This window comes from Aotus nancymaae, unplaced genomic scaffold, assembly GCF_030222135.1.
Source record: "Aotus nancymaae isolate 86718 unplaced genomic scaffold, 86718_ANA_hifiasm-v0.15.2.pri h1tg000014l, whole genome shotgun sequence".
NCBI lineage: Eukaryota > Metazoa > Chordata > Mammalia > Primates > Aotidae > Aotus > Aotus nancymaae.
Window position 1 is genome coordinate 71,986,967 of NW_026988425.1, and position 13,435 is coordinate 72,000,401.

The following is a 13,435-nucleotide window of genomic DNA, read 5'->3' on the forward strand; positions in this document are numbered from 1 at the left end:
AGAAATAGAAGTCACTTGAATTTTTGGCCTTATTCTTGTTAATATTTCTGTGTATTTATATTTTTTGTAGAGATGGTCTTGCTGTGATGCCCAGGCTGGTCTCAAATTCCTGGCCTCAAGTGATCCTCCTGCCTTGGCCTCCCAAAGTGCTGGGGTTACAGGCATGAGCCACTACACACAGCCTATTGGCCTTAATTTTGAATGTTTTCCTCTCTCCATAAAGTACTGACTCTTTAGTTCATCCTGAAAGGTCATATTTCATTTTATTGACTCAACCTTATCTTGCTTTAAGACCCAGGTGTCAGTATAGAAAGAGCTGCATATGTTCTTTAGCAAAGGATCTGATATTTAAACTTATCCCTAAAATAGTTTATTATTGTATATTGAAAAATGCTTCTGCAGCTATCTCACTTAAAACTCTATGCTACATGAAGCCCTTTTTACTAATACAGGAGACTGGCGAAATATCAGTGTACTGTGGTTGGGGCCAGAGGTAATGCTTTTATAATACTCAGGTTCTTACTAATGGTCCCATTTTCACTTCTGTGTTTTTCTTATTATCTAGCTTTCTCCCATGACAGAGTCCTGACTTCTGTTCATATCCACTACCTCTGGCCCTACGCTCTCCATCTGTTTTGCTTCTAAGTTTATTTCTATACCTGTAATGGGGAAATAGATTTAGCCCCAAGGCCTTAAAAATTACTAATAGCAAGACCTGCCAGATTAGGAATCTCCTAATTTGCATTCACATATGGTTACATTGCCACCATAAATATTTAAATAATTTACCTTTACTCTAAGATTGATGTTTACATGGATAGGGACTTACTACCTCCTCTTACACAAGATTTTTTGGTTTTGTTTTGCTTTGTTTTTTGTTCTGGTCAACAGAAACATTTTTAAAGGTCCGTCTGATGGAACAGACAAATCAGCTCGTTTCCTATTAATAATAACCATCGTTTATTTAGTATCTATTACATGTCAGTACACTGTACATTTTATATACAATTTGAAAAGTCTTGAACAAATAAACTTGCAAGGTATTATCCTTCTTTCACCAATGAAGAAATTGTTTTAGAAATGTTACATGATTGATCCAAGTGGTACTAATAATTTTTCCATTGTACTGTTTCTTGGGGGAGGGAAAATTACAGTAGCATTCACTTAACATTTTATCTAATTTCTGTTGCTTATTACATTTTATTTGTATACATCTGATTGTTCCTATACAGATATACCTTTGTTTAATGACGGCAGTTATGGCAGAATTTCAGCTTGTATAAATAAGTTTGAGACTGACTTACCATTTTAATTTATAACAAAAACAAAAAAACAACTTGGTTACTTTACAAAGGAGACCACAGGGTTCTTTAAATTTCAAGCTTCTCTAATATAAAATAGGGTTTTGTTTTTAAAATAAGAGAACAATTTTGGAATGGAATAAATTTCTTACTCAATATACTATGCTTTTTAGTAATTTTCGTATTTTCAAAATTTATAATAAATTATTTTAAATATTTTTAAAATTAGTATATTTCAATTCTTATGATATGAAAGGGATAGAAGGCTATCGACATCTCTAAAAACTATATTATAGTATAGAATTACTGATTATTACTAAATTCTTATTGACTTAAAAACAACATAACTGATAGAGGGCAGAGTATTTGCTATTCAGTTAAATAAATGAAGCTGAGAAAGTTAAATATATAAACAGATTAAGCTTATGAAAGGATCTTTATTTTAATGCAAGCATATTATTATAAGGTAACTTAAATTTATGCTAGGTAGATTTATCAATACAACTTGTATTTTTAGCTATTTGTTTCCTTCCCTAAAAGTATCTTCATACTCTAGGAAAACATTTATGTTAACAAAATAGAGTTGCAAGAAAATAACGCTCTTCTTTTTAATAGTATGGAAATAAAGAATTCTGAGAATGTAGAGCTTTTCTGTGTAGTTATGTTAAAAACACCTTAAATTATACATATACAGTAATGTGCTGCATGATGATGTTTTGGTTCATGACAGACCACATACATGATAGTCGTCTCATAAGATGGGAATAGAGCTGAAAAATTCCTGTCACTTGGTTTTGTTGTACTATACCTTTTATCATTATTTCAGAGTGTGCTCATTATGCTTATTTAAAAAACAAGCTAACTATAAAGTGGCCTCAGGTAGGTCTTTCAAGAGATATTCCAGAAGAAGTCATTGTTATTAAAGGAAATGGCAACTTTGTGCATGCTATTGTTCCCAAAGACTGGGACAAGATGTGGAGGTGGAAGACAGTGATAGTGATGATCCTGATACTGTGTAGGCCTAGGCTGATTTGTATGTTTGTGCTTTTGTTTTGAACAAAAAAGTTTAAGGAAAAAAAATTTAAAATAGAAAAAAAGCTTATAGAATAAGGATATAAAGAAAGAAAATATTTTTGTATCATTTCACAGTGTGTTTGTGTTTTAAGCTGTGTTGTTACAGAACAGCCTAAAAGTTAAAAGGTTTTAAAAATAGGCAGGGCATGGTGGCTCATGCCTGTATTCCCAGCACTTTTGGAGGCTGAGGCGGTAGATCACAAGGTCAGGAGTTCAAGACCAGTCTGGCCAACATAGTGAAATCCTGTCTCTACTAAAAATACAAAAAATTAGCTGAGTGTGGTGGCGTGTGCCTGTAATCCCAGCTTCTTGGGAGGCCGAGGCAGGAGAATTGCGTGAACCTGGAAGGCAGAGGTTGCGGTGAAACAAGAATGTACCATTGCATTCCAGCCCAGGCAACATTGTGAGACTCTGTCTCAAAAAAGTTTTTAAAATAAAGAAAGCTAAGGTTTATTATTGAAGAAAGAAAAATTTTAAAATAAACTTAGGGTAGCCTAAGTGTACAGTATTTGTGAAGTCTACAGTAGTTTATAGTAATGTTCTGGGCCTTTACATTCACTCACTTCTCATTCACTGACTCACCCAGCAACTTCTACTTCTGCAAGCTCCATTTATGGTAAGGGTATACTGTTTTTTTATCTTTTATACCATATTTTTAGTGTACCTTTTCTATTTTTAGATATGTTTATATATACACATACTTACTATGTAACAGTTGCCTACAGTATTCAGCACAATAACATGCTGTATAAGTTTGTAGCCTGTGCAGACATACCTTTGAGGTATTGTAGATTTGGTTCCAGGCCACTACAATAAAGTGAGTCACATAAATTTTTTGGTTTCCCAGTACATGTAAAAGTTATGTTTACACTATCTTGTAGTCTGTTAAGTGTGTAATAACATTATGTCTAAAAAATGTACATACCTTTGTTTAAAAATACTTTATTGCTACAAAATGCTAATGATGGGCTGAGCTTTCAGCAGGAGTTGTGGAGATTCTTGCTTTGATATTGATGGCTCCTGACTGATCAAGGTGGTGGTTGCTGAAGGTTGGGGTGGTCATGGCAATTTCTGAAAATAAGGCAGTGGTAAAATTTCCCACATTGATTGACTCTTAGCAAAAGATTTCTCTATAGTGTATGATGGTCTTTGCTAGCATTTTACTTATAGTAGAACTTCCTTCAAAATTGAAGTCAATCCTCTCAAACCTTGCCTCTACTTTACCAGCTAAGTTTATGTAATGTTCTAAATCCTTTGTTTACACACTTGAAACTATTATCCCTCTTTCACTAATGAAAAAACTAAGTCTTAGAAAAGTTATATGGTTGATCCAGGCAATACTGGTATTTTGTTGTCATTTCAACAAGATTCACAGCATCTTCACCAGGAGTAGATTCTATCTCAAGAAACTGCTTTTCTTTGCCCATCCATAAGAAGCAGAAGAACTTCATCTGTTAAAGTTTTATCGTGAAATTGCAGCAATTCAGTAATATCTTTAGGTTCCACTGCTAATTCTAATTCTCTTGCTGCTTTACCACAACTGCAGTTACTTTCTCCACTGAAGTCTTAATCTCCCAAAGTCATCTAAAAAGGTTGGAATTAACTTCTTCTAAAACTTCTGTTAATGTTGATATTTTGACCTCCCATGAATCATGAATGTTCTTAATGATATCTAGAATGGTGACTCCTTTCCAGAAGGTTTTCAATGTACTTTGTCCAGATCCGTCAGCAGAATCACTATCCATGGTAGTTATAGCCTTGTGAAATGTATGTCTTAAATAATGAGACTGGAAAATGAAAATTACTCCTTGATCCATTGGTGGAATAGATGTTGTGTTAGCAGGCATGAAAACATTAATCTTTTTGTACATCTCCATCAGAGCTCTTCAGTGATTAAGTGCATTGTCAATGAGCAGTAGTAGTAGGTCTCAACAGTGGGCTTAAAATAGTGTACCATGCTGTAAAGAGATGTGTTGTCATTGAGGCTTTATTGTTCCATTTATAGAGAACTGGCAGAGTAAATTTAGCATAATTCTTAAGGGCCCTGGGATTTTGGCATGGTAAATTAACATTGGCTTCAACTTAAAGTCACCAGCTTGTCCTTTGAAACGTTGAAGCCAGGCATTGATGTCTCCTCTGTAGCTATGAAGATTCTAGATAGCATCTTCTAATAGAAGGCTGTTTCATCTACACAGAAAAATCTGCTGTTTAGTGTAGCTACATTCATCTGTTGTTCAGTGTAGCCACATTATCTTTGCTAGATAACTTCTGGATAACTTGCTATAGCTTCTCCATGAGCACTTGCTGCTTCACTTTGTGATTTTATGTTATGTAAATAGCATCTTTCCTTAAACCTCATAACTAGCCTCTGCTACTTTCCAACTTTTCTTTTGCAGCTTCCTCACCTCTCTCATCCTTCATAGAATGGAAGAGAGTTAGGGCCTTGTTCTGGTTAGGTTTTGGCTTAAATGAATATTGTGACTGGTTTGATCTATCCAGACCAATAAAACTTTGTCCATATCAGCAATAAGGCTGTTTTCCTTTTTTTTTTTTTTTTAATCATTGATGTGTTCACTGGGGTAGTACTTTTAATTTCCCTCAATTTCCTTTGCATTCAGAGCCTGGCTGTCATTGGTGCAAGAGGCCCACTTTTTGGCTTGTGTTGACTTTCAACATGACTTCCTCACTAAGTGTAGTCATTTCTTGCTTTTCATTTAAAGTGAGATGTGTGACTCTTCCTTTCACTTGGAGGCCCAGTGTAGGGTTATTAATTGGCCTAATTTCAGTATTGTTGAGTCTCAGCGAATAGGGAGGGCCAAGGAAGGGGAAAGAGACAGGGGAATTGCCCGTCAGTGGAACAGTCAGAATAAACATGACATTTATTGATTAAGTTTGCAGTCTTATGTGGATACCATTTGTGGTACACCCAAACAGTTACAGTAGTAACATCAAGATTACTGTTAACAGATCACCATAACATACAATAATAATGAAAAAGTTTGAAATATGAGAATTACCAGAATGGAACATGGAGACCTGAAGTGAGCACATGCTGCTGGAAAAATGGCACTGCTGATAGACTTGCCAGATGCAGCAGTGTTGCTGTAAACCTTCAATTTGTACAGTAAAGTGAAGCACAACAAAATGAGGTGTTCCTGTATATATATAGTTGGCCATCTATATCTGTGAGTTACTCATCCATGGATTTAACCGACCACACTAAAAAATATTCAGGAAAAATAAAAAATAATACAAATAAAAAACATAGTATAACTGTTTAGTGGGAGTTTACATTGTATTAGGTATTATAAGTAATCTAGAGATGATTTAAAATATATGGGAGGATGTACCTAGGTTATAAGTAAATACTTCACCATTTCATATAAGGGACTTGAGCATCCTCTGGAGCTCTGGAACCAGTCACTTGGGAATACCAAGGGACAACTGTACACACATATGTATAACAACTTTTTTCTTTTTAAAAATTGACCTAACATGACGAAGGCATTGATCAATTACCTGAAACAGGCTATAAATGAATACCTTTGAAAAGATTTGGCCGGGTGCAATGGCTCACGCCTGTAATCCAGCACTTTGGGAGGCCAAGGCGGGTGGATCAAGAAGTCAGTAGATCAAGACCATCCTCGCCAACATGGTGAAACCCTGTCTCTACTAAAAATACAAAAGTTAGCTGGGCGTGATTTTTGTATTTTTTAGTAGAGACAGGGTTTCACCATGTTGCTTCTGTAGTCCCAGCTACTCAGGAGGCTGTAGCAGGAGAATTGCTTGAACCCAGGAGACAGAGGTTGCAGTGAGCCGAGATCACACCACTGCACTCCAGCCTGTGCAACAGAGTGAGAGTCTGTCTCAAAAAAAAAAATTTTTTTTTTAATTTTGGTGGAGATTTATTTTTTTAATGGTTATAAAACATTGGTTTAAAGTTGACATTACTTGAATTTTGAAAACACAGGAAAGTTAATTTGAAAATAATACATGAAAAGTTTCAAGAGGTAACCACACTGCATTGTATAAATGTGCAATAATAATGAAACGTGACATATACTAAACAGTTAATAAATCCTTAAAACATCTGAATATTTTCCCTTTCCTTATATTATAAATGGCAAAGCTGAGGAAAGCTAGGTAACTGGATTAAATTCATGCAGCTAATAGAAGGGTAATGCTTCATATCCTTCTGACTTCAAAGCTCATGCTCTTAGCCACTTCATTATAGGACTTCTACTTTATTTTAGATACTTATGTTGATTTCAAAACTTTTAAAATCTACTGAAGTCAGATATAGTTAAAAGAAATTTTATGATCAGTCTTTAACATACATCACCAGATTAATGGCGACCCGCCTGCAATTAAGATAGCTTTGCAGAAACTTCAAGATATCACTTAGTTTTTCTTTTCAGGAAGAGGTATTCCCTTCTCAGTGGTGATCTGCCTGCAATTAAGATAGCTTTGCAGAAACTTCAAGATATCACTTAGCTGTACTTCTTTTCAGGCAGAAGTATTCTCTATCAGTTTTTCTTTTCCTTGTAACCTTAACATATATTTCTAGGATCTCATAATTCATATTGTTAGGCAATTATGCTTAATCTCTTTTAATAACCTAAATTTCTGTTTACCTGGAGATGGAAAGTGATCATCTTTGATTTAAACTTTTCATCATTTCAAAGAACAGTTTCCAAATAGAAGGTTAGCCAGTCTAACTTATTCCAGAAAGTGCTTAATTGTCGAAATTTCAGACTTTTGAAGATCAAATAAGATATTATGGGACAGTCTCAGAAAAAATGGTGGAATCTGGCAAAAGATATTTTTGCCACTTTTTTAGACAGTTCTGTGAACAGAAGCGGTGAGACTGCTCAGATGTTCAAGGGGTTTTCCATTTAATTTTTTTTTTAACTTGAAGAGAAATGAAAGATTACATGTCTTCTAAAGGATCAACATTTAAAAATCATTTGGAAAATGTTTTCAGGAATTAATAGGTCATACATTTGATTATTAGAGGTTCAGAATAAGATACCAACCTAAAATATTTAATAAATCTTCCGTCTATATAGGTACACAAGCAACAGTAAATATTTGTAACCCAAAAATGTATTTATTAAAAAAATGGATGTTATCAGTTTAACTGCTATTCTATGGACTTAGTTTGTAATTTTACGGCTGCTTTCTTTCTCTTTGAATTTTGGGTTGCTCTTTATGTACTTTCTAAAATACTAGTTTAAATTCGGAACCCCCTTGTCCAACTATCTGAAGTAGCATGTATTTTTCTTAAACACGTAACTATAGTAAGGAAGCTCCCTTTTAAAGAAATTCTTTTTTTGGGAGGGAGATGGAATCTTGTTCTGTCACCCAGGCTGGGCTGGAGTGCAGTGGCGTGGACTCAGTTCACTACAACCTCTACCTCCCGGGTTCAAGCGATTGTCCTGCCTCAGCCTCCTGAGTAGCTGGGATTACAGGTGCCCGCCACCACGCCCAGCTAATTTTTGTATTTTTAGTAGAAACATGGTTTCACCATGTTGGCTAGGCTGATCTCGAACTCCTGACCCCAAGGGATCCACCTGCCTTGGCCTCCCAAAGGGCTGGGATTACAGGCGTGAGCCACCGTGCCCAGCCTTAAAGAAATTCTTCATTGAAATTTTAAAGCAAAGAATCCTTCTTTCTGTAGTGTGAATGATCACTAAAAACTGGGTATTCCTTTTCTTTTCTTTTCTTTTTTTAAGACAAGGTCTTGCCCAAATTGGAGTGCAGTGGTACAATGATGAGCCCTCCCAGGCTCAGCCTTCTGAGTATCTGGGATGACACGTATGCTCCACCAGGCCCAGCTAATCTTTCTAATTTTTGTAGAGATAGGGTCTCACTGTATTGCCTAAGCTGATTTTAAACCCCTGGGCTCATGGATTTCATGATTCATATTGTTAGGAAATTATACTTTATTTATTTTATTTAATAATAACCTAAATTTCTTTTTTTGCCTGGAGATGGAAAGTGATCATTTTTCACTTAAGCCTTACGTCATTTTAAACAACGGTTTCCAAATAGAAGTGTAGCCAGTCTAACTTATTTCAGAAAGTGCTTAATTGTCCAAAGACTGATCCTTCTGCCTTGGTCTCCCAAAGTGCTGGAATTACAGGCTTGACCCACCATGCCTGGCTTAGGGGATTTCTTAAGGATAGATGGAATTACTATTTACTTGTAGCTGCTTTTAGGTGTCCTCATCTTTTTCAGTTTTTGTTTTTTTTTTTTTAATTTTTACTTTTTTTTTAAATTGCATTTTAGGCTTTGGGGTACATGTGAAGGACATGCAAGATTGTTGCATAGGTACACTCATGGCAGTGTGATTTGCTGTCTTCCTCCCCATCACCTATATCTGGCATTTCCCCCCATGCTCTCTCTCCCCAACTCCCCACCCCTTGCTATCCCTCCCCTATTTCCCCCCGACAGACCCCAGTATGTAGTGCTCCCCTCCCTGTGTCCATGTGTTCTCATTGTTCAACACCCGCCTATGAGTGAGAACATGCGGTGTTTGATTTTCTGTTCTTGGGTAAGTTTGCTGAGAATGATTGTTTCCAGGTTCATCCATGTCCCTACAAAGGACACGAACTCATTGTTTTTGATGGCTGCATAATATTCCATGGTGTATATGTGCCACATTTTCCCTGTCCAGTCTGTCATCAATGGGCATTTGGGTTGGTTTCAAGTCTTTGCTGTTGTAAACAGTGCTGCAATGAACATTCATGTGCATATGTCCTTATAGTAGAACAATTTATAATCCTTTGGATATATACCCAGTAATGGGATTGCTGGGTCAAATGGAATTTCTATTTCTAGGTCCTTGAGGAATCGCCACACTGTCTTCCACAATGGTGGAACTAATTTACACTCCCACCAACAGTGTAAAAGTGTTTCTATTTCTCTACATCCTCTCCAGCATCTGTTGTCTCCAGATTTTTTAATGATCGCCATTCTAACTGGCGTGAGATGGTATCTCAATGTAGTTTTGATTTGCATTTCTCTAATGACCAGTGATGATGAACATTTTTTCATATGTTTGTTGGCCTCGTGTATGTCTTCTTTTGTAAAATGTCTGTTCATATCCTTTGCCCACTTTTGAATGGGCTTGTTTTTTTCTTGTAAATCTGTTTTAGTTCTTTGTAGATTCTGGATATCAGCCCTTTGTCAGATGGGTAGACTGCAAAAATTTTTTCCCATTCTGTTGGTTGCCGATTCACTCTAATGACTGTTTCTTTTGCCATGCAGAAGCTGTGGAGTTTGATTAGGTCCCATTTGTCTATTTTGGCTTTTGTTGCCAATGCTTTTGTTGTTTTGATCATGAAGTCCTTGCCTACACCTATGTCCTGAATGGTTTTGCCTAGATTTTCTTCTAGGGTTTTTATGGTGTTAGGTCTTATGTTTAAGTCTTTAATCCATCTGGAGTTAATTTTAGTGCAAGGTGTCAGGAAGGGGTCCAGTTTGTGCTTTCTGCACATGGCTAGCCAGTTTTCCCAACGCCATTTATTAAACAGGGACTCCTTTCCCCATTGCTTGTTTTTGTCAGAGTTGTCAAAGATCAGATGGTTGTAGATGTGTTGTGTTGCCTCCGAAGCCTCTGTTCTGTTCCATTGGTCTATATCTCTGTTTTGGTACCAGTACCATGCTGTTTTGATTACTGTAGCCTTGTAGTATAGTTTGAAGTCTGGTAGTGTGATGCCTCCCGCTTTGTTCTTTTTGCTTAGAATTGACTTGGCTATGCAGGCTCTCTTTTGATTCCTGAAAATGACCATACTGCCCAAAGTAATTTACAGATTCAACAGTATCCCCATCAAGCTACCAATGACCTTCTTCACAGAACTGGAAGAAACCACCTTAAACTTCATATGGAATCTTTTTCAGTTTTGGTTCGGATTTCTGTTTCAGTTCTCCCTCAGTAAGCATGACCTGACCCTTTTTGTGCATGACCATGAAAAAGAACAGTGGCGCTAAGACAAGACTGGCCAATTTGTTGGTCTGAGGTCATTCATCATTTTAATGGAGTGGATCTCACGGCTCTTCAGTTCTTAATGTCATAATTGCTGACCTTTTTCTTTAAATTATTGAACAAAATAAAAATTTTAAAGGAGGTACAAACATTTTTAAACTTCAGATAAGAAAGTGACTTCTATTTTAGCATATTTAGTTCATAAATTGAATGCTAATTGTGCTTGATGCTAGGAATCAAAATTAGTAAGAAGCTTTTAGAGCAGAAGCTATTAAATAGTGAGCTGCTTATTTGGTCTACATTTTACCTTTTGTTTGATTTGCCTGAAAATAACATTTAAATTTTATGATTTTAAATATTGTTGCCCTAAGTTCAATTTTATACCTAACAAGAGTCAAAGGGGAATAGAGGCACTGCATCTGCTGTTCCTTTTGACTTTAGTCTTTACTAATTGAGGTTTCTTTCCTACCCTGTCCTCCTTTAGACAATTACAATTTCTACTTGAATCTTAAAATGGAATTAGTACTACAGCTGTTAGAAATGTAAGGGAAAGTCCCAAGTTGAGGAGTGTCCACTTTATGAATTTGGTTGGAATAGAATTATTCTGAGAGAAAGGTAATCATTTCTTGGTAGTTAACAATTATTGATCGGGTTATAGGTAGTGGAACAAGGGAGGAGATATTTTTGTTTTCTTGCTCCTTTGTTTTTACTCATATTTTGGGGGCACTAGCATTAAGTGATGCACTATGCTGTTTCTCTACTATCACTTCATTATTTAGAGTCTCTAATTTTTAACTTGGCATTATTTAGATGTCTTTAATTACATTAGTATCTATAAGCCCAGGGTTGAATAGACAGTTTGGAATCTTAACTGTAGCTGTCATTCTGCTGCGTTAACTAATTACTTTTCTTTTTTTTTTACCAAAAAATCCATTTTTATTCTGATGGCAGTGGAGAGATACAGAAAGCCATTCTCAGTGGCACTGTGCAAATTACCTTGTATTATTTTCTAATCGATGTATATGTATATGACTTGATAATTTTTATAGTGCATTTAGTATATTTCAGAGCCAGAACTTGCTGTTAATAGAGGAAAGATGGATATGAAAATGAATGGCATGCAATAGGAAAACAGAATAAGTACCCATTAGTATTCTTTCTAATAGGCATGTTTGTTCCTGGATTTCAGGCAAATAATATCCTCCTTTATAAACATGGTAAAAGCTTGCTGAATATTGCTTGTTGGTATGTTTCCTTTCTTATTTTCCCTGCCTTCTTTGTCTTTCCAAGTTTAATTCAGGTTGAACATCTCTCTTCTCTTCCCTCTAAGATAGAGAAACAAAGCAAAATTTATAAAATCTTAAAATTAGTATAAGTACTATTTCTATGTTAAAGTTACTCTTATGGCCTTTGAGAGAAGTTTGAAGTGACAGAAAAAGCTCTTACTTTGTGCTTGATATAGCCTTGAAGTATAATTGCTCCTTGTGGGAATAATTAAGAATGAGATAACCTTTATGAAGAGATCTGTATGGTATTGGGTAGAATCTTGGTATGTATAGTAAGGTTTTATTTATGAGTTAGAAAATCTTTTGCTAATTAGTGATCTGTTTGGTTAACTGAGTGATACACTCAAGCCAAGGATTAGAATGTTAGCTTTTCAGGTACATTCTGGCCTACTGCAAATACTGGTGAAGTCTTTAGTGGAAGAAAAATTTCAGGTTTCCAAATTGCCAATGCAGAGAAAATTTCTTCTCTCTTTTTCAAAGAGAAGCCTAGTTCAAGATTTATAAAGTTTCTTAGTGTGTGTTTTAAATGGCTTTACATTTTTTTCCTTCTTCTTTTTGACAGGAATCTTTTAGTCCTGCGGTACAGCTGCACCTTGTACATCAAGCTCCTTATAATGTTCCTCCTTACCTCTCAAAGAATGAATCAAACCTTGGGGACCTCTTACTGGGCTTTCTTAAATATTACGCCACGGAATTTGAGTAAGTAAAACTTTAAATTGTGTGTTTTTACACACATATATATGTATATATGATTGTATATATAAGTGAATGCTGCAAATTTGGTCAGAAGCTGTATTTGTCACTTCTTGTGCTGTACAGTTGCCCAGAAATGTATAGTTTATAAAAATTTCCTGTGTAACAGTGAATTATTGGAAGCTAATTAGATTTTATATTCTTAGCTAATAAATAAGTGTATAGGTTAGTAAGCCCAGTTTTAGTTGATTTCAATAGTGATAGGCCCAATGTGTTGGTCTTATGCAGGTGTAGTTTGGAACATCCATTTTCTATGAACTTAAAATATATAGTAAAAAGCACTGCTAAGACAGACACTAATAAAGATCTATTTAATACTTGGCATCTTCATAAATAGTTATGTTAGTATGATATACAAATCAAGGAATGTGTCTTTTCCTTTTTTCTTTTCTTTTTTGAAGGTGATATGTAAACATGAAACAAAGAATGTATAATCAGGCTGGACAAAACTGAAAGTTATTACGTGAATTCTATGTCCAGATAGAGTGGAGTTAGGAGTTATTTGCAGCTCTTCTGATCAATCTGGAAAAGCTCGAGGGAGGAAGAGAGAAGATTTAGGAATTGTGCAGAATTAAAGGCGGGTACAGTTAACATAGAATACCACTTTGAAGAAGTTTGCACAGGGGAATAATAATAGTAATAATAATAAATTGCTATTACTAGGTGGGAAATGGTTCTAAACATATATTTATTATATTATTATTTATATTTATAATTCCATTTACATAATTGCTATCTGATGTGTTGTATATTATGCCTATTTTACCAGTGAAGCACAGGGAGAGGGGAAGTAATGTGCTCCAAGATCACATAGCTAGTAAGAGTAGTATTTCAGATAGTTTTGACTGCAGAATTCATACTTAAACTATGACACTTTACTTTAATGTATCCGAATATAAGTCCAGGCACCAAGTATAAAAAGGTAGGAGCTTTCATTTATGTAAAGATGAGGAAAGATTAAAGACTGGATGAGATGCAGTACATAAATAGACTGTAAATGTTATTCTAGAGTTTAATGGTTATTCTAGAAT

General features: G+C 35.4%; 1 protein-coding gene across 12 annotated transcripts in view; it reads left to right on the top strand.

Annotated features, from left to right (window-relative positions):
- Positions 1 to 13,435, top strand: part of TENT2 (terminal nucleotidyltransferase 2) — a 78,630-nt gene that overhangs the window by 53,063 nt on the left and 12,132 nt on the right. For 11 of the 12 annotated variants that reach the window (XM_064376078.1, XM_064376077.1, XM_021673225.2 and 8 more), the window contains exon 13: positions 12,214 to 12,350. In XM_064376078.1, the coding sequence (XP_064232148.1) occupies positions 12,214 to 12,350 (137 nt within the window). Of the gene's footprint in view, positions 1 to 12,213; positions 12,351 to 12,805; positions 12,982 to 13,435 lie in introns of all 12 variants that reach the window. The other variant, XR_010342605.1, reaches the window with a different exon arrangement.